Source organism: Ovis aries, chromosome 8 (genome assembly GCF_016772045.2).
Source record: "Ovis aries strain OAR_USU_Benz2616 breed Rambouillet chromosome 8, ARS-UI_Ramb_v3.0, whole genome shotgun sequence".
Classification (NCBI taxonomy): Eukaryota; Metazoa; Chordata; class Mammalia; order Artiodactyla; family Bovidae; genus Ovis; species Ovis aries.
This window is the reverse complement of record NC_056061.1, coordinates 26655593-26682088: the sequence shown is the minus strand read 5'-3', so window position 1 is coordinate 26682088 and position 26496 is coordinate 26655593. Positions and strand designations below refer to the sequence as shown.

At 38.9% G+C, this 26496-nt stretch overlaps 2 protein-coding genes across 2 annotated transcripts in view; one reads left to right on the top strand and one right to left on the bottom strand.

Annotated features, from left to right (window-relative positions):
- The first annotated feature begins 1760 nt into the window (after positions 1 to 1760).
- RPF2 (ribosome production factor 2 homolog) overlaps positions 1761 to 26496 on the top strand; it is a 35765-nt gene continuing 11029 nt past the window's right edge. The window contains exons 1-7 of the mRNA XM_004011200.5: positions 1761 to 1849; positions 5947 to 6079; positions 7189 to 7226; positions 9971 to 10010; positions 16306 to 16387; positions 16980 to 17056; positions 20452 to 20551. Of these exons, the coding sequence (XP_004011249.3) occupies positions 1827 to 1849; positions 5947 to 6079; positions 7189 to 7226; positions 9971 to 10010; positions 16306 to 16387; positions 16980 to 17056; positions 20452 to 20551 (493 nt within the window). The 5' untranslated portion in view covers positions 1761 to 1826. The remainder of the gene's footprint in view (positions 1850 to 5946; positions 6080 to 7188; positions 7227 to 9970; positions 10011 to 16305; positions 16388 to 16979; positions 17057 to 20451; positions 20552 to 26496) is intronic.
- On the bottom strand, positions 3736 to 4396 carry LOC114116065 (eukaryotic translation initiation factor 1-like). Its single transcript, XM_042253314.2, has one exon. It carries the CDS (start codon positions 4251 to 4253, stop codon positions 3912 to 3914), a length of 342 nt encoding a protein of 113 aa, XP_042109248.1. The 5' UTR covers positions 4254 to 4396; the 3' UTR covers positions 3736 to 3911.

Here is a 26496-nt window from a genome sequence, read left to right as displayed (position 1 = left end):
CATCAGGTGGCCAAAGCATTGAGTGCGTCAGCTTCAGCATCAGTCCTTCCAATGAATATTCAGGACTGATTTCCTTTAGGATGGACTGGTTGGATCTCCTTGCTGTTTAAGGGACTCTCAAGAGTCTTCTCCAACACCACAGTTCAAAAGCATCATTTTTGGGTGCTCAGCTTTCTTTATAGTCCACCTCTCACATTCATACATGACTACTGGAAAAACCATCGCTTTTGACTAGATGGACCTTTGTTGGCAAAGCAATTTCTCTGCTTTTTAATATGCTGTCTAGGTTTGTCAGTTTTTCTTCCAAGGAGCAACCATCTCTAAAAGTCTAACTTAATAAATTTGTGTTATGATAATCAATTTGTGGTAATTTGTGACAGCAGCAATAGAAAAACCAATTCCAGGCCCTCTTACATTGTTAATAGAAATGTAAAACAGTGCAGGCAGAAGTTTTACAGTTCCTCCAAATGTCAAACAGGGTGGCGATATGCAGTTCTAGAGAATTAAAAACTAAAGTCTACGCAAAAACTTGAACATGGATGTTCAAAGCATCATAAGGTATAATCTTTAAGATTATAAAAGTGGAAACACAAATTTTTGAATGGGTAAGCAAACATGGTATATCCACAGAATGGACCATTACTCAGTTCTAAATAAATGAATGTACTGAGAATGAAGTACTGATACATGCTACAACACATGTGAACTGTAAACATGAGCACATGGGAACACAGTAAGTGAAATAAGCCAGACAAAAAAGGCCACATATTGTATGAATCCATTTATATGGTATATTCTCCATAGGCAGATCTATGGAGACATAGATTAGAGGTTATCAGGATGGTTATGAGAAGGGTGATAAAAATGTTTTGGAATTGGTGGTGGTGGACGTACATCTTTGCAGATACACTAAAAGCCACAGAAATTGTACACTTTACAGGACTAACACGGTACCTGAAATATACAATTGAAACACAGGGGAAAGTAACGATCTTAGTATTATCTTCTCCTTACCTTTTATGTGCCGGGCACCATGGCAGTTATAAACTCTACCTCACTGATCTCACTGTTTTGTCAACGGTGCATATTCACGTTGATCATTTTAGTGACTGTGAGTACCTACCATTCTGTCAACCTTTCTAGCATCCTGGGGGATTCCCAGATGAATAACACCTGTCCATAAGAAACCATAAGAGATTAAAAATAACTGTGCATGGTCAGTTGGAGCAACTTATGGACAAGATTTTGAAAAACACATACACACACAAAACCCAGCTGCCACTTACCTAGAGCTGGGAGCAAAACTATGCTAGGGCACTCAACACCACCTAAGAGGTGAGCCACCCCTCCAGACCACCCCTGTACACACCGTGTCCTCACGCCATGTAAGGAACCAGCTCACCTGCCCCGCCCCCTTCCCAGCAAGCAAGGGAACCTGTTACTTGGTTTTAGTCTCTCCTGCAGGCGCAGTAGCCCCCTTTTAGTGTATCTGCAAAGACGCCTTAATTTCTTCGCTGGCCTCTCCAATTTCTATTGATTGAGGGAAGGCCAAGAACCCTGACCAGTATCATATACAGGTGTGTACCTCAAGCTCCTAGAAGCGAGCGTTAACTTTCTGAAAAGAACCCACGCAAAAACCTGTAACCAAGGGAACATAGTCCCTCCTCCACAGCCAATAGCATCTCCAGGAGTCCACTTCGGCCCCAGGAAGTGGCGTCAGACGCAACTTCCGTTTCCGGAAGCTTGGTTCCGCCTCCGCCGACACACAGCCCTATCGCGTAAGCTGGCGGTACACGTGCGTTCCCCCGGTTCCCCCTGAGGTAGCGATGGACGCTTTGGATAGAGTTGTGTAAGTGCACTGGGTTCTTTCCCCGGTAACGTTGGCGCAAGGCAGCTCCTGTAGCGGGATGGGGTGTTAGCGCTTCTGCCCCCCATGCCAGTCCGGGTGGATTGGAGCAGCTCCAGGAGGGGAGATGGAGAGTGGGGAAGTCCGCGTGTGGGAGCCCGGAGGTGGAGGTGGCACCAGGGCTTTGGCAGCTTTTATCCTAGACAATTGGGAATGCCTTCGTTTCCGCAGTTGTGTGAGAAAGGCGTTAGAGTGAGGGGTTCTGAGCACAGCCCTCGAATCTGACAGATTGAGGTGACAGACCGCTTAGAGCTTTGTGGTTGGGTCATTTAGCCTCCCTAAATTTCAGTTTGCTGTGTAAAGTAGCATTTATAATAGTCATTCTTCATAGAATGTGAGGATTATTTGCGAGAATGTAGGTAAAGGCTTTGTTGCAGCGCAGAGATGCTCATTTCCTCTTTTTCCCAAACTCGTACATGTTTCTTGAGTTGTCCTTGGTTAATCGCTGCTTTAAATTCGTCCAGAAAGTGTTTCTCGATCTCCTAAATAGTTACGTGATTTGCTATGGGTTTTTTTGCTGTTTACCTGGGTTAACATATAATCAAAAGGACAGATTATTCGTTTGGTCATTAATTCAGGGGTTTTTGCATTTGCTGTACACTTTGCAGGTCTGGGGCTGCGAAGATGAGTAAGACTAGTTTATTGACTCGTTGGGGGACAGATAGCTAAGAAAACGTACAAGGTGTTTGCATTAGTTGCTGGTTCATTCAGTTCAGTCGCTCAGGCGTGTCCGACTCTTTAAGACCCCCTGAACCGCAGCACGCCAGGCCTCCCTGTCCATTACTAATTCCCGGAGTTTACCCAAACTCATGATCATTGAGTCGGTGATCCCATCCAACCATCTCATCCTCTGTGGTCCTCTTCTCCTCCTGCCTTCAATCTTTCCCAACATCAGGGTCTTTTCAAATGAGTCAGTTCTTCCCATTAGGTGGCCAAAGTATTGGAGTTTCAGCTTTAGCATCAGTCCTTCCAGTGAACACTCAGGACTGATCTCCTTTAGGATGGACTGGTTGGATCTCCTTGCAGTCCAAGGGACTCAAGAGTCTTCTCCAACACCACAGTTCAAAAGCATCAGTTGTTTGGTGCTCAGCTTTCTTTATGGTCAAACTCTCACATCCGTACATGACTACTGGAAGAACCATAGCCTTGACTAGGTGGACCTTTGTTGGCAAAGTAATGTCTTTGCTTTTTTTTTTTTTTCCTGAAAACAAGTTTTATTTAAATAAGGGTTTAAATACATTACATAACATTAAAACTGAAGAGGGGGGAAAAAAACCAAAAAACCAGTTTACTTCACAAGGCATAGGGCAGCTGTTGCTAGTTAAGTTGCAAGCTCTACAGCTACGTGACTGATAACATTGGTTTGAAATTTGTTCCCTTGTCAAAAGTTTAACTGATAGAAGGTTGGCCTCACATTCTAGTTTGGATGTCGATTAGCTAGGACATGTCTGGTCATGAAGACCTTGGTGGCAAGCCAGATGTCCTGTCACCTCACTGGAGGGTGGATGCTCTAAGCCCTGCCCACCCAGTCACGTTGGAGACATCACAGGATCCTTCCCTGACCACTGAAGGCACCCTCTAGCAGTACAGCTGCCTCACCCATCCTCCACTCTCCGCTTCATCGAGGACTGTTCAGGTGGTGACATGTTCTCAGGGCAGGGAACTTTGCAGAGGGACTGCCCAGGAGCTTCCGGCCAGACATAGCCATCTGTGATCCTGGGGCTCTGGACTTGGCTGAAACATCACTGTTATTGCTTTGTTTCAGGCTGGACACTGCCAGGCGCCCACTGCTTGACCTCTGTTTAAATGAGGGACTTCAAGACTAGACAGCATGGCTCTTTTCAGTTTATTGCATGGAGGAGTTACACTAGTCCAAGTTAAAAGCAGACCCCAAATGGTTACATTAAACAAGCTGTGAGGTTTTTAAACTTGTGACAAGGGACAGAAGGGAAATTCTACTCATTGCAAGGAAATCCTCACTTAAGCTTCAGTGAGCCAAAAGCACTTAAAACCCATGAACCTTCAGCTGGTCGTCCTTAGCCAGTCCAATCTCTACCAGGAACTGGCATATGTTCTTGCGCTGGTCACCCTGTAGCTGAATCACTTCTCCATATTCTGGATGCTCAATTACAGTACCATTGCAGGCAAATTTCTTCTTAAACGCCTTCACTAGTTTCTTTTTATCGTAATCATCAGCGATCCCTTGGACAGTGGTAAGGGTCTTCCTGCCGTTTCTCTGTTGAATTCTTATATGGATATAATCCTCAGTGCCAGCAGGAAGCAGATCATCACCCTTACTTGCATCAGCAAGGGGGTCGAAACAGTGGAGGTTCTGGATAGCGGACATACGACACGATTCCTTTTCCTCGGTGGAAACGGCCTGCGGAAGGCGGCGGCGGGAGAAGGCGGGCAGGGGGGACGCAGCGTCGGGAAGCGAGGGGGCTCAAGGGGGAGGCTGCTGAGTCCTTGGCGGCGGCTCAGTGACTGGGCTCTTTGCTTTTTAATATGCTGTCTAGGTTGGTCATAACTTTCCTTCCAAGGAGTAAACTGCTTTTAATTTCATGGCTGCAGTCACCATCTGAGGTGATTTTGGAGCCCCCAAAATTAAAGTCAGCCACTGTTTCTACTGTTTTTCCCCATCTATTTGCCATGAAGTTGCTGGTTAATCAGAAGTCCGCAACATACAGCGGAATATGCAACATACAGCACTTTTATTGGGTTATGGATGCACTAAATCTCTCTTGGTTTGAAAATAATGTGTATCTTTATCAACCAGTAAATGATTAGAAGCTGTATATGTGCTTGATATTTTATCGGGAGGAGAGTTTTTTAAAGTCTGTATGGTACGGTATGTGTGTGTGTATTGTTTTTCTTTTCCATCCCGAAGTGTACATGGAACCGGAAGAAGGCAGGATCATAGTTATTTAAGAGAAAAATTATTTCTGTAGGTGGCAGATGGGAAATCAAGAATCTCACTGTAGTGTAAGTGGAGGTGAACAAGGCAGTGTATAAAAGCCTTCTACTCCATGTGACAGAATACAATCAGAATAATGAATTTGTTTCCCATATATAGTATAAGTGTGTATGTGTATGTATATGTATTTGGCTGTGCTAGGTGTTTGTTGCTGTGAGGGCTGCTGTCTCCTTGTGGAGCTCCGGTACCTCATTGTATTGGTTTCTCTTGTTGCGGAGTACAGGCTCTAGGGCACAGGAACTTCAGTAGCTGCAGTTCCTGGGCTCAACAGTTGTGGTGCCCAGGCTTAGTTTCTCTGCAGCATGTGGGATCTGCCCGGATCAGGGATCGAACCTGGGTCTCCTGCATTGCAGGCAGATTCTTTACCTCTGAGCCACCAGGGAAGCCCCTGTTTTCCTTTCATGTTTTGCAGGATGCAAAATGTAGCTCATTTTGAAGACTGGCCTACATGCCAAGCTGTGTGGCTTTGGACAGATTATGTCAGCTGACTCATCTGTAAAAGATTAGGCCTTAATAGACTAACTGTAATGAAGTGTCAGTTGTTATTATTCTCAGTTGGTGGCAACAGTATTTGACTTTATCAGCAATGATATTGGAGTGGGACATTGGATACTTCCTGGCAGGCATTGTGGTCTTATACCTGGAGGAAAGATAAGAAGTAATTAGCCTCCCTATGCCCACAAGTTGACTGGCAGTTGGTTCATTGTGTTCAGGTGCAGAGTACTGGTTTGATTGCTTTAAGATTAAAGAAAAAATAATAGGGTAAAAATAGCAACAGTATTCACTTGAGTCCTTGTTTTTTTAACAAAAGATTTAGAAAACAGTAATAGAATGCTGGGAATATAAAAATGGAAGTCTTTTTAAATACCAAATGTAATTACTGCATTTACTAGTAATAACTGAATATATTTTATTAATATTTCCCCCAAAATGAGATTTTGTGGAATCCTAACTAATAAATGTTATGTAATATCTCTTTGATATTTAAGAATTTGTATGTAAGTCTTGGTTTTGTGATATGAGGAAAATGTCTTAAGTTGTTATAAATTGTGATTTTTTGCAACAGAAAACCCAAAACAAAAAGAGCCAAGAGATTCCTTGAGAAGAGAGAACCAAAACTCAGTGAAAATATAAAAAATGCTATGTTGATTAAAGGGGGAAATGCAAATTCAACAGTAACACAAGTGCTTAGAGATGTGGTACGTATATTTATATATATACACACTTTTTAAATGGTGTTGAAATCATTTTAGAAAGTTTTTAGTATACTAACCTTTGCCTTTGCCTTGCCTTAAGAAATGCTAACCTTAGAAAAAGCCTAAAGTTGGAGATTGTTTGCTTTGCCAAGGAACTGACTGCTGGTTTTCCTTCCAGCTCCCTTAGTAAATTTCACCTGATTTCAATGATTGGAATTTGATTTTGTCACATTTCAAGAACATATCTAATTTGTAAAATGAGCTAACTGCATATTATATCCCTTTATTTTTTTCAACAGTACCAACTACTGTACTGGATGCTGGGGATTAATATTTATATAAGACATAATCTCTCCCTTCAGTGAGCTTAGTGAGAGAGTAAGAGTTAGAGCATTGTGAGTGATGTGCTGTGCTGGAGGTATGCACGGAGTAGGATGGGAGTCGGTCAGATAGTCAGTTCAGTTGCTCAGTCTTTGAGCGACTCTTTGAGATCCCGTGGACTGCAGCACACCAGGCTTCCTTGTCCATCACCAACTCCTGGAGCTTACTCTTAACTCACTGTCCATCGAGTCGGTGATGCCATCCAACTGTCTCGTCCTCTGTCATGGAGTAGGATGGGAGGCTGAGTTAAAATCCCATGAGGGTTGCCACACAGGGTGGGCTTCCTAGAGGTGACAATTAAGCTTCATTTTGAAGGAGTTGAAATGAGAAGAGGAAAAGGAAGAGGAAGAGAAGGGCTTCCAAGGCTGAGGCAAAAGCTTGTGCACAAAGGGAGTGTGAAGGAGCATGATACATTTGGGGAATTGCAAATAATTGGGGGTGGTTAAAGGAAAGCAGGCTAAATGAAGCTAGAATTTAAGGAAGTGAAGGGAATCATTTAAATTGGATAGAATATTGAAAGGGCATAGAAATTTTTAATTAGGAAAGTCCTGTGTCAGAATATTAAGCTTGTGTTGGAAGTTATATGTGATCAAAGGGGAGCCATGCAGAAGATATCAGAATAGGATTCAGGAGCTAGGATAACCTTGCATAATGACTGTTACAGTGCTTCACTTTTATCTCTGCTTTTCAGAATATGTTTTGTTTTGAAAGCTATAAATTATGTTTTACAGTATGCACTGAAGAAACCGTATGGCATTCTGTATAAAAAGTAAGTATGATTTCTTTTACTTATTTAATTATATTGTTTCATTATAAAAGTAACAACCAATCACTTTATGGGAGACTTAGAAAAATATTTTATTTAAAAAATATTACATTGCCTTACATACATAGCTATGCGTATTTCAAAACTTACTTCTTTCCCATTTGTGTATTCATTTGTACTGAACATTCTTACAGAGTTGTGATCATAGCATGTATGTATTTCTTTGAAATAGTAATGGACTTACAGAAAAGTTGCAAAAATACTAGTTCCCTTATACCCTTCTCCCACATCTCTTAATGTTATAACTTCTGTAAGCACAGTTATCACAAGTAAGAAATGAACATGGGGACAGTAATTTATACACACTTACTTTTTAATCACAGGCTTGATTTGGTTCATGCCAGTCTTTTCATTAATATTCTTTTCCTCTTCTAGGATCCCACATTGTGTTTAATTGTCATGTCTTCTTAGTCTCCTCCAATTTATGACAATTCCTCAACCTTTCCTCATCTTTGATGACCTTGACACTTTTGATGAGCACTTGTCAGTTATTTTGTAAAATATCCTTCAGTTTGGACTTGTCTTATATTATGAATAGATTGAGATTGTACATTTTTGGCAGTAATATCATAAAAGTGATGTGCCTTTTCAGTATATCTTACCGAGGAATATTTGATATCTTCTTACTGGTGGTGTTAAATTTGATTAAAGTGGTGTCTGCTAGATTTCCCCACTATAAAGTTGCTGTTGATATTTTCCCCTTTGTAATTAACAGATGTTTAGAGGAGATACTTACAAGTTTTCAAGTAATCCTAGTTCTCCACAAACTTCTGCGCATTCATTTTAGCATCCACCAGTGAACCCTGTCTACAGTGGTGATCTCTGTGGTGGTGCAGTGGTTTTCTGTTTCCCTGCATTCCCTCTGCATTTATTAATTGGGATTCTGTGATGAAAATCAGTCCCTCCTTCTCCATTTGTTTAAATCACTTATTTATGTCGGTGTGGACTATATATTTATTACGTTCTTTGGGGTTCAGTGCTGTCATGATTTATTTTGTTGCTAAATTGTTCTCTTTGGCCATTGGAATCTCTGTCAGGTTGGCTTGTGTGCCCTTTCAAAGTGCCCCTGTGTTTGAGCACTTCCTTTCTGGCATCACAAGATGCTCTAGGCTCATCTTGCAGCTTTCATTGCCAGAGCCCTGGAATCAGTCCTGGTTCCATATATTGGAGAAAGATAACTTAGAAACAGAGATCTGGGCATTAAGTATGGTCAGTTGCTACTGGAGTGTCATCAGTCCTCTAGCAGACAAGAGCTTGAAAATGTACATAGGTACATTAACCTATGCATGTATGCACGTCTGTATTTGTTTATATTTATCTATATATTTTAAAAGCCCTGAGTTGATATTGATATTTCCTAAAAATTCATGGGTTCGTACTACAAATTTCAGTTCTACTCCAATACCAGAGACTTCATTTGAGCCTTTCTCCTTTTCTTCTTTGTAATTTCTGTCTTCTATTTACTTGTGAATTGCTTTTGGCTGTTAATCATAAATGCTGCAGTAATTTTTCCTTTTGCATGATTTTTCTAAATAATTTTTTATTGATTATAAAAGTAATATATATTATCTTAAATAATTGGGATAAGAGTAAATAATCACTCATAGATAAACACTGTGTATATTTTCTCCTCATGTAGTTTTGTGTCTATACATCTTTTTTTTTCTTTAAACAAAATTGAGATCATGTTGTATATATGATTTTTTTCTAAGTTGGTAAAAATTATGAACTGTATTATATTTATGTGACTAAAAATTCAAAAATATACAGTGAAAATATAAATATGCACACACTCTCCTTAGAACAACCAGAATCATTAGTTTTTTGTGTATCTTAGCAGAATTTCTTCATGCATATTTGAACAAACCTTTTGCGTGGGAAGATAGCATTCTACATTTCTCTATCCACTGTCCATGTCCACTGCTAGCACTGCTGGCCCAGCCCCCCACTTTCTTTCTCTCCTGGATTACTGTGATAGCTGCTTACCGACCTCTTCACTCTTGCTGTGCTACATTCCCTCCTCACATAGTAGGCAGATCAGCCCTTTAAAAAGAACATTTGAATCCCGTCATATCACTCTTGTCTAAAATCCCCCTGTGCTTCCTGTTACTCTTTTAATAACCTTCATTCCTTACCTGAACCAGCAAGGCCCCACACTTTCTGGACCATGTCTTCATCTTTGACCTCATATCCCACCATTAACTCTTTGCTCATTAAGTTCCAGTGATGTTTGTTGCTTTCTGTTTCTTGAATAGTCTACACTTGTTTCCATCTCGGAACCTTTTCTTACTTGGTTCCCTCTTCCTAGAGTACTCTTAACCTCAAAACTCTTCCATGGCTAACTCCTCATTTGTTGGGTCTCAGCTCAAATAATCGTTTTCCATTCTTCATACTAACACGGTGCCCTGCTTTATTTTTGTCACAACACTTAGAACTTTTTGAAATTGTTTACTTTTCCTCTAGAATGTAACTTCCATGAAAGTAAGGATCATGTTTGACATGGTATTATGGTATCCCTAGCTCCTAGAACAGTGCTTGGCACTAAATAAATATTTGAATGAATAAATATCTTCCAGCTTCTTTTTTTGATCATTTGAATATATAATTATCTTTATTTAATATTATTACCTTATTGTTATGAGTGAATTGCTTATTAAAATTACAGTCACTTTTTTTTAAAACATTAGGAAAAACATTACAAGGCCATTTGAGGATCAGACATCATTGGTAAGTATAAGAATCTCTGATTTAAGAGGGCATACAAGTGATTATTCACCCTAATTCATTTAATTTAATTGTAGTCCTAACTTATGACTTTGAATTAGAAATCATCCTGTGTTACAAAATTTTGATGCAATATAAAGGGGGAATAAGACTTTTTTATTTCCAAAAATATTACTATAGATCTTATGCTTCACTATGGATAGTATGTGTTCATTGCCTGCATGTATATTGATAGAATTTTAAAGAGTTAATTATACTTTAGGTGGATAATTAATGGATTGTCCAAAGGATTTTCGTTATGGATGTTTTTATAATGCAAATTTGATTTTTAAAAAGTTTGCTTTTCTTTTTTCGAATACTTTTAAAACAGGGAGCACGACCTGACTTTTTGCGAACCATGAGAACATGACTATGTTCTCTTGGCAGGAATACCATTGCTCGTCTCATTTGGTTGTTTGCTGCGTGGCACGTGGAATCTTAGTTTCCCTGACCAGGGGCTGAACCCACTGCGCCCCCTCTGTTTTGGAAGTTCGGAGTCTTAACCCCTGAACTGCCAGGGAAGTCCCATAGTTTGTTCTTTTAGTTAGTGAATTTAATAGGAAAAGTTTTTTTTAATAGAATCTCAATGATTACTTAAAAAACTGAAATTGAGCATCTTATCCTAATGTGGCATCTAACTGCAGTGAAAATTACAATATATTAAGAAAAGTATTCTCAAAATAAATGTTGTTTTATAATTAAGTTGCTTTTATCACAGTCTTGAATTTTTCACAGTCATTTGTTGAATAGATCGTGAAAGTAAAAATGTATATAGAGTCTAGCCCAGAATTCTATCTCTTCTATACATGACTTATCCAGGGCTGGTTTTATTTTGTAATACCATGGTGCTTTTAGTTGAGTGGTCACTGTGTAGAAGTATTATGTTGTAGAATCTGTAGCATTTTTTTTTTCAATTTAATGTTGATAGGACATTTTTTCTTACACTTGAAATTATGGCTTTTACCCTCTTTGATCTTCTACTTCCAGAAACAGGAGATATTTCATTGGCTGTAATAAATTTCATACTGCTAGAGCTCCAAATGGTTGTGGAAACAGTGGTCATGTTAGAAATTTGGTTGATTTCCTCCTGACTGCCCATCCCCCAGTAGCACACTTCTTATACTGCAGTCTTGGAATTGTGCACAGGAGCTGGGGAATATACTTCCTGTGGGCTGAATCCCTGCTTCTCTGAGGCTCACAAGCTAAGGTGGTTTTTACATTTTTAAAACTTTTTTTTTTTTAAGTATATAAAAAGTCTAAAACATTTATTATCTGGCCTTTTGGAGATAATTTGACATCTCTTGCTCTAGAATTTTAATAAAAAGTTGACTTTATGGAGAAGGATGACAAATAAGTACTATGTATAGGCTTCCCTGGTAGCTCAGACGGTAAAGAATCTGCCTGTAATATGGGAGACCTGGGTTGGGAAGATCCCCTGGAGGAGGGCATGGTAATTCTCCCCTGGAGAATCCCAATGAACAGAGGAGCCTGGGGGGGCTACAGTCCATGGGATCTCAAAGAATTGGACACAACTGAGTGACTTAGCACACACACCACATATTATACATATATGTGAAAGGTAGTTTATGGAAACCTTTGGGATGTTAACATGAGAATGTAAAAACAAAATTTTTTTTTTTTAACAACTGTTTGGTGTCAGACCCAGTGTAAATTGCTTTCACATATAACATCTCATGTGGTTCTTGCAGATTTTTGCAGGAGGTGTTACTGTCTTTGATTTACATGATAAAACTGATTCTCAGAAAGGTTGACCAATCCCATGCTGCTGCTAAGTCGCTTCAGTCGTGTCCGACTCTGTGCGACCCCATAGACGGCAGCCCACCAGGCTCCCCCTTCCCTGGGACTCTCCAGGCAAGAACACTGGAGTGGGTTGCCATTTCCTTCTCCAGTGCATGAAAGTAAAAAGTGAAAGTGAAGTCATTCAGTTGTGTCCGACTTCGCGACCTCATGGACTGCAGCCTACCAGGCTCCTCCATCCATGGGATTTTCCAGGCAAGAGTACTGGAGTGGGTTGCCATTACCTTCTCCGACCGATCCCATAGTAAATGGCAAAGCCAGAATTCTTAGATGTTCTGACTCTATCCTCTACACAGGGAGTAGAAAGACAAGTAGGTAGTTGTTTGTCCCATTTACTTCTTTCAACACTGGAATGAATGATAACCAAACTAGGGGCCCACACCTCAGGTCTTGGACTCAATAAAGAAGTTGAGGATTATGGTTGCTTCACATGTTCTTTAATTATTTGCCATTAATTTAGGAAGCTTGGACTTCCATGATGATCCAGTGGCTAAGAATCTGCCTTCAGATGCAGGGGATGTGGGTTCCATTCCTGGTCAGAGAACTAAGGTCCCATGTGCTGCGGGGCAACTAAGTCCATGTGCCACAACAAGGACCTGATGAAGCCAAAAATGAATGAATAAGTAAATTTAGGAAGCTTTTCCAACTGTGCTGGAACTAAACTGGAACATATTCAATCTAATTTTTATGCTGAGATTGGGAATCTCTGTAAATTGAATCAAAGTATCAATATGTGGGATGTAAAGTGTAGGTACTAATGTAGAAGAAACTGTCTAGGATACCCCATAACTATTTCCACCTCTCTCAAATCTGTAATGGAAGTCAGTACTTTTGAGAGCCAAATGGTGGAAAATCTCTTACTGGTAGGAACATCATAGATCTGTCAGTTAGTCCTTGCTTGGTACACGAAGTGGAACTAGTCACAGCTGGGATGGTGTGGAGATTCTAGGGCAAGATTCCTGCATGGATGAAGTTTGCAGTGAAAAGTAGTTAAATGCCTTGTAAACACATGAGTACATTTATAAATATCCAAAAACACCATATTGATTAATTCACGTAAGTCCGTAGTATATTCATGTGTGTCCTGTAATGGAATACTTCATGTGCTGTTCCAAAATAACAGCATAACTGAAAATAAATGGCCTTTTAAAATTTATTAACCTAGTAGTTTTCATTTTGGAGAAGGCAATAGCAACCCACTCCAGTACTCTTGCCTGGCAAATCCCATGGACGGAGGAGCCTGGTAGGCTGCAGTCCATGGGGTCACGAAGAGTCAGACACTTACTGAGTGACTTCACTTTGACTTTTCACTTTCATGCACCGGAGAAGGAAATGGCCACCCACTCCAGTGTTCTTGCCTGGAGAATCCCAGGGACGGGGGAGCCTGGTGGGCTGCCGTCTATGGGGTCGCACAGGGTTGGACACGACTGAAGCGACTTAGCAGCAGCAGCAGCAGCAGTTTTCATTTTGGTCTTAAACTCACATCTTTTCCCTAAGTACCTCAAATTTTAAAAAATTTAAGTAAAAGACTGCAAATAAGGACTGTTTCCTTTGTTTATTCCTATCTAGTTTACTATATCTTCTTTAATTTCCACTGAAAAGAGTCATGGACATCTTATTTTTGGTACAATTCTTTTTTCTTTTTTAATTGAAGTGTAGTTGATTTACAGTGTTGAGTTAGTTTCTGGTATACCTCAAAGTGATTCATTTATACATATATATGTTCTTCTTCATATTCTTTTCCACTAGGGTTTATTACAGGATATCAAATATAGTTCCCTGTGCCATATAGTAGGACTTTGTTGTTTATGTATGGTAGTTTGAATCTGCTAATCCAAACTCCTAAATTATCCTTTCCCCACCTTCTTTCCCTTTTGGTAACTGTAAGTTTGTTTTCTGTGTGTGTGAGTCTGTTTTGTAAATAAGTTCATTTGTGTCATATTTTAGGCTATACATACAAGTTATATGCTGTTGTCTTTGTCTTCAGTTATTATGATCACCTCTAGATTAATCAGTATTGCTGCAAATGACATTTCATTCTTTATTGCTTGGTATTGCACTGTGTGTGTGTGTGTGTGTGTGTGTGTGTGTGTGTGTGTGTGTGTGTGTGTGTGTGTGTGTGTGTGTGTGTGTGTGTGTGTGTGTGTGCGTGCGCCACATCTTCTTTATCCATTCACCTGTCAATGGACATTTAGGCTGCTCCCATGTCTTTGTTGTTGTAAATAGTGCTGCTGTGAATTTTGGGGTGCATGTATCTTTTCGAATTAGAGTTTTCTCCAGATATGTGCCCAGCTGTGGGATTGTTGGATTATATGGTAGCTCAGTTTTTAGTTATTGCTGGTGGCTTTTTTTTTTAACTGATTTAGTGTTGACTGTGCTAGGTCTTTGTTGCTGCGCAAGCTTTTCTCTAATTGTGGTGAGCAGGGGCTGCTCTGGTTGCAGTGTTTGGGCTTCTGTTTGCAGTGGCTTCTCTTGTGGAGCACAGACTTCAGGCATGTGGGCTCAGGAGTTGCAGTTCCCAGGCTCTAGAGCACAGGTTCAGTAGTTGTACACGGGCTTAGTTGCTCCGTGGTATGTGGGATCTTCCTAGACCAGGGATTGAACTCTGTCTCCTACATTGGCAGGTGGATTCCTTACCACTGAGCCACCAGGGAAGCCCTTGTTTTTAGTTTTTGAAGGAGTCTTCATGCTATTTTGCATAGTAGCTGCACCCAGCTTACATTCCCAATGGTGTAGGAGGGTTTCTTTTTCTCTACACTCTCTCCAGCATTTGTTATTCATAGGCTTTTTATTTTTGCAGGTCACATCATGTGGTATGTGGAATCTTTGTTCCCTAGCCAGGGATGGAACCCCTGCCCCCCTGTAGCGGAGGCACAGTCTAAACCACAAGACTGCCAGGGAGGTCCCCTAGACTTTTTTATAATAGTCATTTTGCCCAATGGCTCAGTTGGTAAAGAATCCGCCTACAATGCAGGAGACTAAAGTTCAGTCCCTGGGTTGGGAAGGTCCCCTGGAGAAGGAAATGGCAGCCCACTCCAGGATTCATGCCTGGAGAATTCCATGGACAGAGGAGCCTGGTGGGCTACAGTCCACGGGGTTGCAAGAGTCTGACATGACTTTCGACTAAACTACCACCAACACCACCACCATTCTGGCTTATGTGAGGTGGTACCTTACTGTAGTTTTGATTTGCATTTCTTTAATAATTAGCTATGTTGAGCGTCTTTTCATGTGCTTATTGGCCATCTGTATGTCTTCTTTGGAGAAATGAATATTTAGGTCTTCTGTCCATTGTTTGGGTTGTTTTTTTGTTGTTGTTATTGAGTAGTATGAACTGTTGGTATATTTTGGAAATTAATCCCTTATTGGCCTCATTGTTTGCAGATATTTTCTCCCATTCTACAGGTTGTCTTTTTTCATTTTGTTTATGGTTTCCTTTGTTGTGCAGAAGCTTGTAAGTTTGATTAGATCTTATTTATTTTTGCTTTTATTTGAGTCTTTAAGCCATTTTGAGTTTATTTTATGTGAGGTGTGTTCTAACTTCATTGATTTACATCAGCTGTCTGGCTTTCCTAGCTCCACTTGCTAAAGAGACGGTCTTGTCTCCCTTGTGTATTTTTGCCTCCTTTGTTGAAGATTATTGACCGTGGGTGTATGGCTTTATTTCTGGGCTCTGTCTTCTGTTCCACTGATGCATAGTCTGCTTTTGTGCCGCTACCATGCTGTTTTGATTACTGTAGCTTTTTAGTATTGTCTGGAATGTGGGAGGGTTATGCCTCTTGCTTTATTTATTCTCTTTCTTTAGGATTGCTTTGGCAGTTCTGGATCTTTAGGTCCCATATAGGGACCTATATTTTATATATAGGTCCCATATAAATTTTAGGATTATTTGTTTTGGTTCTGTGAAAAATATCGTGGATAATTTGATAGGGATCACATTAAATCTGTAGATTACTTTGGATAATATGGCCATTTTGACGATATTAATTCCTCCAATCCAGAGTATGGGATGTCTTTTCGTTTCTTTAAATCATCTTCAGTTTCCCTTGTCACTGTCTTAATGGTTCTCAGCGTTTAAGTCTTTCACTTGCTTGGGCAGGTTTGTTCCTAAGTTGTTGTTGGTTTTTTTTATGTGATAAAAAAGGGATTTTTTTTTTTTTCTTTTACTTTCCCTTTCTGGTATTTCCTTGTTAGTATAAAGAAATGCAGCATGTTTCTGTATGTTGATCTTGTATCCTGCTACTTTGCTGAATTCATTGATCAGTTCTAATAGTTTTTGTGTGGACTCTAGGATTTTCTGTGTTTAGTAGCATGTCTTCTGCTTATAATGACAGTTTTGCCCCTTCCCTTCCAGTTTGAGTACCTTTTATTTCAGAGAAGTACAATTCTTAAAGTTCTTATATTTATCCATTGATTTAATGGAATTTCTTTGGTTTTACAGGAATTTTTTTCAAAGAAGTCAGATTGTTCTTTATTCATGTTTGGCTCCCATAATAAGAAGCGGCCAAATAATCTAGTAATAGGTAAATGTCATTTACTTTTTAAAACTTTCATTTTATAGAGTCAGTTCTGTGGCTCATATTGATGGTATTCAGGAGTAACCAGTAAACACTAAGCTAGTTTTTTATTTATCTACCAGTCTGTAGGTAAAGGATGGGCATGTTAATATCACCTTCAATCAAGTTGCAGAGGTTTTATGACTATAAAACATATATCCTAAAATCAGCATTAGAGTTAGAAAAAAAAAAGTATCATACTCACATAAAGTGACCCTTTCCTAATAAATACCTGTGTAATAAACATATTTGAAAATAAACCCTTGCTCTGTATTGAGACTTGGGTTGACATAGTCAGTGACTCAATGGCAAGCTCATTACCCTCCATGGACTTTTATTTGCTCTTCTGTAAAATAAGGAAGTTTGGCTAGGTGATCTTTTAAGATCCTTTCCAGGACCAAGGTTGTAACAGTTCATTCTAGGTGGAGTTGAAAATTTAAGAAAGAAGGAACATGTCTGGGAGATTAAAGGACAAAAAAAAGAAACAGATAAGTAGATGAATATAAGGCAGCTCTTTTGGAAAAATAAATGATTAAAAGAGAATGTGTTTTTTTTCTAGGTCGTATGTATGACTACCATGTGCTGGATATGATTGAATTAGGTATTGAGAAGTTTGTCTCCCTTAAAGATATTAAGGTAAGATAATTGATTTTTTTTAAATAAGCGTTTTATGTTGCTCTTGGGCAATAGTGACATCTTGTGGTGAAGAGTAAGGATACAGTTTTGTAGCTTAAATGAGAAAGAACTTGGTTTTTATGCTAGTGTGCTCGAAAAACTAAAAAGCACAATTTCATTTTATCTTCAAAAAGAAGATATTTACAGTGTATAACACATATGTAGGCAGTTAGAATTCAGAGTTGTTACTAACTCTCCCTTAGGCTCTTAGTAGAAGTGCTGTCCTTAACCTCAGAAATTTCACAATTTTCAAAGTGAACCCTTTTCTAAGAAGGGAAGCTTGCCTAGGAAGCTCTGGGTGATCCTAGAGTATTTTGGCTGCTAGCCATCAAATTGCTAGCTCACTTCTCCCCTTGAGGACCGGCACCTTTGTGTCTCCTTTGTTTGGGATTATGAAATAGAAAGTAGTAAATAGTTTTAGAAAGGCAAAAAACTGTCCTAATGCAGCTCCTGGATCCAAATTTGGCTTCTGCTCCCTCTGACCTCTGCTTCTGGCTTGATCTTGTCCAGCAAACACAACATTTCACTGTGACCTCTTAGCTGCCCTCTAAGGCCAAAATTATTTTCCCTGTTGTATAGATTTGGTGACAGAGGCCCAAAGGAATTCCGTTGATGACCTAGGGTCATACATATAATAAATGGTACAACTAAGATTAGGACTCAAGGACTTTGGTACTATACTTGATCTTAGCCAAAAGGCTGGGGAGCATTAGGACTCAAGAATTTTGAAAGAAAGGATATTGAAGTCTTTAATGGAAGGTTATGTAATTGTTCTCAGTTTATGGATCTTTGAGGATCTTGGTATAGTTGAAAGAATTATAGCAAATACATAATCACTCCTTTTCCCAGCCTCCTCTAAGAAGAGGACATGCTGTCTAGATTTCCTGTAGATTTGAAAAAGAGCTTTTATTAGATCCCCACTTAATCAGCTACATGAGCCTCCTCAGGTACAGGGTAGAACAGTGAGACTGGATTTAGAGACAGAACACTTGAGTTTGAGGCCTTTGCTGGTCATTCAGGTGACATTTGTGACCTGACAAGTCAGTTATTTCCCTGGCCCACAATTGGCAGTCCAGTGTTAAATAGGTGTAACAATGTCAGATGAGATAATATATGTGAAAATGTTTATCAGTGAAAATAATATGTTGAAAGGTATTTTGAAAACTATGTAAACTGTGATGCCTTGTTGTGGATGCCGTCATGTTATCACAGTGTGTTACGGGTCCTCTTTGGGGCTGTGTATGAACCTCTGGAGATGAGCGGTGCCGCTGCTGCTAGTGTGGCCACCTGCCAGTGGACGTGAGTGCTGGCCGATGGCTACACGCCAACCCCTCTGCTCTTTGTACTTCCCTTCCAGAGCAAAGACATACCCTGTCACTGTGCAGCTTCTAAACTGGACCACAAAATCATTAGTGTTTGGCAGGCTTGTTCTTAACAAGAGCTGTTTAAATTGAGTACTAAATTTTCACTCATGGAACATATCCATAACTATAAAATTCATTAACTGATGAGAATGTGCTTACATTGGCAATCCCTACATAGGCTATTAACCAGTCCCTTTCACTATGACCTGTTATTTGGTTATTATACAAGCTTATATTTTTGGTTTGTTTTGAAGTTGTGTGTCTTGTTGCACTTTCTCTCCAGATTTATTTCCTCCTTATTTCTACCTCCTCATTTTAAAGACATCTCTACCAGGCATTTCTTTTCTGACTTGCCCACTTTTATTGCCAAGCTTCATCCTTTTGTTAATACTTAAGCAACAAGTGATTAGACACTACCAGGAAATAGAGTGATTAATCTAGAAACTTGTTTTCTAAGATGATCAAAATTCTAGGGGTGGTTATTCTGCATAGAATAAGTCTAAGGAATGAGATTATTTAAAATTTAAGGTTAGTTAGGGCTTCCCTGGCGGCTCAGAAGTTAAAGCGTCTGCCTGCAATGCAGGAGACCTGAGTTTGATCCCTGGGTCGGGAAGATCCCCTGGAGAAGGAAATGGCAACCCACTCCAGTGTTCTTGCCTGGAGAATCCCATGGATGGAGAAGCCTGGTGGGCTACAGTCCACAGGGTCGCAAAGAGTCGGACATGACAGAGCAACTTAACTTTGACTAATTTTTCAGGCACAGATTAACACGGAAGAGTCAGTGGGTCTGGAAGGTCTATTCAGGCCCTCAATCAGACTTAGCCCATCTCCTAAGTAGACAGGTAGTAGGTTCAGGTTGAAAGCATAGAATGTCAACAAGAGTGGTCATGGTGACCAGGGAGGCAACAAATGACCTCTGGGCCAGCGGCAGAGGATGTTTGTTTGTTTGTTTGTTGTCTTATCACCCCCTCATCCCCCAATTTGGAAAATCCTTGATTAGTGTCAGAGAGATATTAGAGATATTAGAATCAATGGAAAGCTCAGACCAACAATCATTTTTCTTCCCTAAATTAATCCTTTAGTTAAAGAATTTTTTCTCTTTGTTTCTTTTTCACTTTGGTAAAACAAAAATTCACAATTCCTTTTGGTATTAAAAATCTCGAATTAGAGAGATTTCTGGAGGTTCACTTAGGACTCTGAGCTTTCACTGCCGAGGGCCCTGGGTTCAGTCCTAGGTTTGGAAACTAAGATCCCACAAACCATGCAGTGCAACCAAAAAACAGAAAAGAAAAAGAAAAGCCAGAACTAGACAAAACACTTTTTGTAGTAAGAGCTTTGATTCTGTTGAGTGAGGACTGCCCATATTTTCTGTAGCTTGTATAACATATTGCTTCCCATGTGAATGTTTAGCTGGTAGTTTATTTAGTTTTTATTTTAAAATACTACAAATGACATTTTAAAATACTACAAATGACACAGTAGGAAAAGCACATTGTTACAGATAATTCAAAGAAATTAAATTTATTTCAGCTCTGGAATGTTGGCCATTAGAGGGATGTGTTTGTTTTCCAGCTTAGCTTTTTATTTTATTCTTTGCATAGAAAGTAGCTTACCTCATTCTTTAATCACTTATTGATACTAAGAAAGTAGAATGAAAAAAAAATTTTTTAGTATAAAAAAATGTATAAATGAAAAAATCCCCACTCTAGTTTTAAGTAAAATCAGTATTCATAGGGACTTCCTGGCATTCTGGTAGTTAAGGCTGTGCTTCCAGTGCAGGGGTCACAGGTTCAGTTCTTGATTGGGGAACTAAGATCCCACATGCCTTGCAGTGGGGCCAAGAACGATAAGTAAAATCAGTATTCATAGATATAGTTTTAGGACAGTTAAGAAAATATGAAAATCGGTTGCTATAAATATTGACTACTTGAAAATCAGCATATAAACAGTTCAGACTTGATAATTATATAATTACATTTTTTTATTTCCTAGAATAGTAAATGTCCTGAGGGAACAAAACCCATGTTAATATTTGCAGGTGATGATTTTGATGTAACAGAAGACTACAGAAGACTAAAAAGTCTTCTTATTGGTGAGTATTTCAATTCTTATCTGCAGGATAGCTCAAGTAGGCATTCTAAGAGTTGTCATTGGTGGTGGCAGTTTGCAGCTTCACTCTGGATAAACAGCTTTTTTCTTTTGATCTCTCTTTTTCCTTTTGATTATTTAGTTTATTCCCCACTAGACAGAGAGAGTTAAAGGGATATTATACTCTATAGATCATTATTTCTTTCTGCTATTGTGGTAACTTCGGTACCAACCTATTTATATGGCATTTTATACTTTACTACTTTCTTGCACCCATCTCCTATCATTATTGGTATTATTAAATTTAGAAAATTGAAAAGTTCTATTTTAAAGATTATTATACATCATCTACTCCCAATTCAAAAACCTCTGTTAGTTTCTCATAGTGAGATATACAAGGCACTTCACACTGTAACCCTATATAATTTGCTTTCTTGACCTCCACCAATTTTCCTTCCTCCCTTTTCCATTTAAAAACAAAAACAAAAAACCTCCTAAGGTTGTTTTATAAGTGACTGCTTCTTAGTGAACAATACTTATTCCTAATGTTTTATCTAATGACAACATCCCTTTCTATGTGTTCACAGGTCACTTTCTTAAATTCCAGTATACAGTGTAGTTATTGCCTGAGATTGCTGTTAGATTTACAATTTTAAACCACTTTTTCTCTTTGTTGAAAAGCTGACATTATTGTTCTCTATGATTTCTTAAAGGTTACTAATACTTAATACTCTGTGATCACATCTCCACAGCTGTGTTCTAACTCTGAAAAGTAATTTAGTTTATCCCTAGAGATATTAACTCTTTTGATAGTGGAATTTTCTTAAATTTAAATAATGTGTTCAGTTTAGCTTTTTTTGCATCATTGTTACAAGCTGTGCCTTAACTTTTTTGGTTGCCCTTCTTTGGGGTTTTTACATACTTTGCCCTAGATCACTTTGAAAAGTTGCTCGGATATATTTTATAAATAAATTAAATATATGCTCTTTACAAATCTGAGCCAACTGAAGAAGGTTTGTGGGCAGACACATTGCTTTTATGTTACTTTATTGGAATTACTTATGGTCCTGTTGGGAATACAGTTTTCAGGACTTCTCATTTCTCTTATTAATAATGGCTATTTTTGAAAAACTAAGTATTTCTATTACCTCCTTAATCCTTACTAAAGCTCTTGAGTTTGGTAACATTTCAATATATAGATGGGAAGATGGAGGCTGAGAGAGGTTAAGTGTTATTAAGCAGGTGGGGCAGAATCAAAACCCAAAGCTTGTGCTTTCTGCTTCTCTTCATACTGTCCATGGTAAATAATTCCTTTGCAGAGTCTTTACTTTAGGTTCTTACCTCTGTTTTCCATGGACTAAAAAAAAAAAATACATGGAAGACAAGGACCAATATTTCTTTGAATATTACATATTTGGGAACATCAGGGGAGTTTTTTTTTTTAGCCAAGATTTCTAGTGCTTGTACTGCATTGGCCCAGATTTCCAGCTTTTCTCTCCTTGTTCTTACATTTAATTACTGTTAATGAGGGAAGTATTTATAATTTGTCAGAAACAGCTTTGTTGCTTTTGTTTAAATGGTTATCTTATTATTCTGTGCTTCCACTAGATGGCAGGAATAACCACATAATGCAGTGATGAGCAGCAGGAAGTAAAAACCACGAAGGCACAGGGAAAGAAGAAATACAGGTAGAGGGATAGTAAGCTTGTCCGGCACTTAGAGTTGAGTTTTTAATATAAATAGGGAGTAAGAAAGTTGCAGATTTGCAACTTGGTTGGTGTTGTGTGTTCAAATGTAGAGCAGTAGGTAAAGAGAATTTATCAGGGGCTTTTCTCCTGTTAGGAAGTTGTTTTTGTTAGTAATTGGCCAAAAAGAAAAGTTAACTTCAGTATTTTCATGCCAGGTATCTATTTTGCTCATTCTGAATTTTGCTTCTCTTTTGCTTCCTTAAATATTATATAAATGTGAGTGAGTGAAAGTTGCTCAGTCGTGTTTGACTCTTTGTGACCCCATGGACTATACAGTCCATGGAATTCTCCAGGCCAGAATATTGAAGTGGGGAGCCTTTCCCTTCTCCAGGGGACCTTCCCAACCCAGGGATCAAACCCAGGTCTCCCAAATTATAGGCGGATTCTTTACCAGCTGAGCCACAAGGGAAGCCCTAAATATTTATATAGATATGTAGTTAATCTCGGTGGGTCCTGCTTTTCTATTCAGTCCATCCTTTTTTTTTCCTTTAATTTTGGTTACACTGTGTGGCTTGTGGGATCTTAGTTTCCCAACCAGAACGAGGGATTGAACCCAGGCCACGGCAGTTAGAGTGCCTAATCCTAACCACTAGACTACCAGGGAACTCCCAGTCCATCCTTATTTTTATGGTCACTTTTAAGTGTGGCTACTCCTTGTATGGGGCTTCCCAGGCGGCTCAGTGGTAAAGAATCCACCTGCCAAGCAGGAGATGTGGGTTCCATTCCTGGGTGTGGAGATCCCTTGGAGAAGGGAATGGCAACCCGCTCCAGTATTCTTGCCTGGGAATTCCCGCAGACAGAGGAGCCTGGTGGGCTGCAGTCCCTGGAGTCACAAAAGAGTCAGATATGACTTAGTGACTAACACAACAAAGTAAACAACTTCTTGTATGTAAAGATGATAATGAATCAAGTAATAGGTTAGTTTTAATTAGTGTTCCTTTAAAGTCTATCATAAACCTAATTACCTCAGTTACTTTTTTTCCTTCTTTGCCTTTGTGTGTGTTAGTGGCCATTTCTACATCTGTGGTCGTTGTTTTATTTTAACCTTTCTCATTTCCTAATTCTTAATCTACTTTAATGTATATATAATAATGAAAATAACTACCAGAGATTAGGTCAGGTAGTTTATTAAATGTAATCCTTTCTACAGCTTTTACAAAGGTAATTCTATGAGTCTGCTCAAGCTGCCATAACAAAAGACCACAGACTGACTGGGTAGCTTATAAACAATAGAAATTTATTTTCTTACAGTTCTAAGAGTCCAGGTTTCTGCTGAGGACTCTCTTGCTGGCTTTTTGCTATGTGCTCACAAGGCTTTTCCTTGGGGAGGAAGGGAAGGAGGGAGAAGAGGAAAGAGAGGTTGAAGTTTTCTAGTCTCTTTTCAAAACACTAATCCTATGGGATCAGACCCCATCCTTATGACATACCTCATTTCACCTGAACTATTTCCATAGAGGCCTCATTTCCAAATGTAACCACACTAGAAATTAAGCAAACACTTGATTCATTATGGTAATATTATTCCCATGTTGTGGATGAAGAAATTGAGACCAGTTTACTTTTGTCCAGTGAAGAGGTAGTAAGTGGCAGAATCAGGATCTGATCTGATCTCTGACTGCAAATCTCCTGGTATTTCTCATCAACACTGTGGTCAACCTACTGTGCCCTTTTCCAATGTTTTTACTCATGGACACAGTCACACTTAAGGTGTTACTTTTGCTTAGAATTGATCCATTGAAAAAATTTTCAAACTGGGGCTTTCCTTCTGACTCTAACTGATTTGTCTTCTACCCCCTTACTTCTGTTTAACCAAGTTTTTATCCTGGTTAAACAGGACTAAGGTGTTAGAAGACAGATTGGTGGCTCAGATGGTAAAGAATTTGCCCGCGATGCAGGAGACCTGAGTTTGATCCCTGGAGAAGGAAGTGGCAACCCACTCCAGTATTCTTGACTGGGGAATCCCATGGACAAAGGAGCCTGGTGGGCCACTGTGCATGTGGTCACAAAGAGTTGGACATGACTGAGTAACACCTTCTTTCACTTTGGGAAACTCAGCAGGGGCCATGAGACTGGAAAAGGTCAGCTTTCATTCCACTCTCAAGAAGGGCAATGCCAAAGAATATTCAAACTACCGTACAGTTGTGCTCATTTCACATCCTAGCAAGGTTATGCTCAGAATCCTTCAAGCTAGGTAGGCTTCAGCAGTACATGAACTGAGAACTTCCAGATGTACATGCTGGGTTTAGAAAAGGCAAAGATCAAATTGCCAACATTTGTTGGACCATAGAGAAAGCAAGGGAATTCCAGAAAAACATCTACTTCTGCTTCATTGACTATGGTAAAAGCCTTTGACTGTGTGGATCACAACACACTGTGGAAAATTCTTAAAAGAAATGGGACTACCAAACCACCTTATTGGTCTCCTGAGAAACCTGTATGCATGTCAAGAAGCAACAGTTGGAACCGGACATGAAACAACTGTTTGATTATTTGGGTCTTTTGTGTTTCCATACACATTTAAAAATTGTTTGTTTTAGTTCTATGCCATTGGTAATTTGATAGGAATCCAATTGCATTGGAATCTATAGGGTATTATGGTCATTTTAACATAATTCTTCCAGTTCATGAACACAGTGTGTCTTTCCATGTGTTTGTGTCATCTTGAGCTTCTTTCATCCATGTCTTACAGTTTTCCAAGTATAGGTCTTTTACCTTCCTTAAGTAGGTTTTTTCCTAGGTATTTTATTCTTTTTGACATGATTGTTAATGGGAATGTTTCCTTAATTTCTCTGCTAGTGTGCTGTTAGTGTATACAAATGCAACAGATTTCTGTGTATTAATTTTATATCCTACAGCTTTACTGTATTCATTGATAAGCTCTAGTAGATATTTGGTGGCATCTTTATGATTTTCTTTGTATAGTATCCTGTCATCTGCAAACAGTGATTTCTTTTAAAGAGCAGAAGTTTTAAATTTTTGTGAAATCTACTTTATCCATTTTTTTCCTTTAATGGTATGTTTATGCAGTGTTTTGTTTAAGAAACCTTCGCTTATCTCAAGGTTGCAAAGACTTTTTTCATATATATGTGCATATATATAATTTGTAATAATTTATATTATGTATATTGTTGAAGTCATATCTTAGGTTTAGATTTATGATCCATTTTGAGTTAATTTTTGTGTATGGTGTGAGCTGTTCTTAAAACTTGCTACCTCATTTCAGTTTTTTTTTTTTCTTTCTTTCTTAAAATCTTATGGATAAACACATGCCTGTATGGTTTGCATTGCAAAAGCTGTTTCAGGGGAGACTGGAATTTACATATCTTGTTCTCCAGAATGACTATGGCTTCAATAATGCTGCCACAACAGTGAGTGGGGCTTTATTAACTTGGCGACTGAAAGAGTCGGAGTTTGGTAAAATTATGAGAAAGTTTGCCATTATTCTGATCAAGTTTTAGAATAGAATTTAAAAAGTATGTTTGGTTTATAAAAGTATCCCTGAGGAGTATTTGTTTGGAGTAGTAAGGAAAGGTATTATGTACATGTGTTGGCACACGTATGTCTGTTTTATATACATTAGCAACGTGATTTTCTCTTAGTTATCCATAAGAAGGAAAAGGCAAACTACAAAAGATGTATATGTCCATGCACATGGAGATTATTCCCGTCTTATGAGCTAATGGGAAGATGGAAGAAAAGTGCTGGGTAGCTGCATTTGGGACAGAATATGAGATGTTTCCTGTTCATGACATCATCTGTCTTGTGGGAGCTCTTCCTAAGTGAATAAGTTGGATGACTTTTTATGCATAACCTTGTCTCAGCTGAATGGTATTCGTGTGTTTCCATTTAGCCTCCTTCAGGTTCGGTCTTCTTATGTGCAGAATGAGGTGACCAAACTTCACTAATGTATTTTCCAAACTTTTTTCATTCATGTGTCGTCTTTATAACTTTAGCCATGTCTATGTAGTATCCATAGTGTTGTTCACTGGAGATTTTTCTTTAAATTGATTTCTCTTTTTAAAAAGAAATTGTATGTTCCTACTCTAAATGGAAAATGGTATATAATAACATAATGCATTGTAGGTTATATCTGCCTATATATCATTTAAAATTGTCTCATGTGCCACTTGGGTGGCACACTACCACTACCACTCTGAGAAAACAACCTACTCCCTTATCTTGGTGGTTCTTTTCTGTCTTG

What these genes read in the sequence shown, in the direction of transcription:
- LOC114116065 (XM_042253314.2), bottom strand. Translation starts at nt 4,253, where the DNA reads ATGTCCGCTATCCAGAACCTCCACTGTTTCGACCCCCTTGCTGATGCA.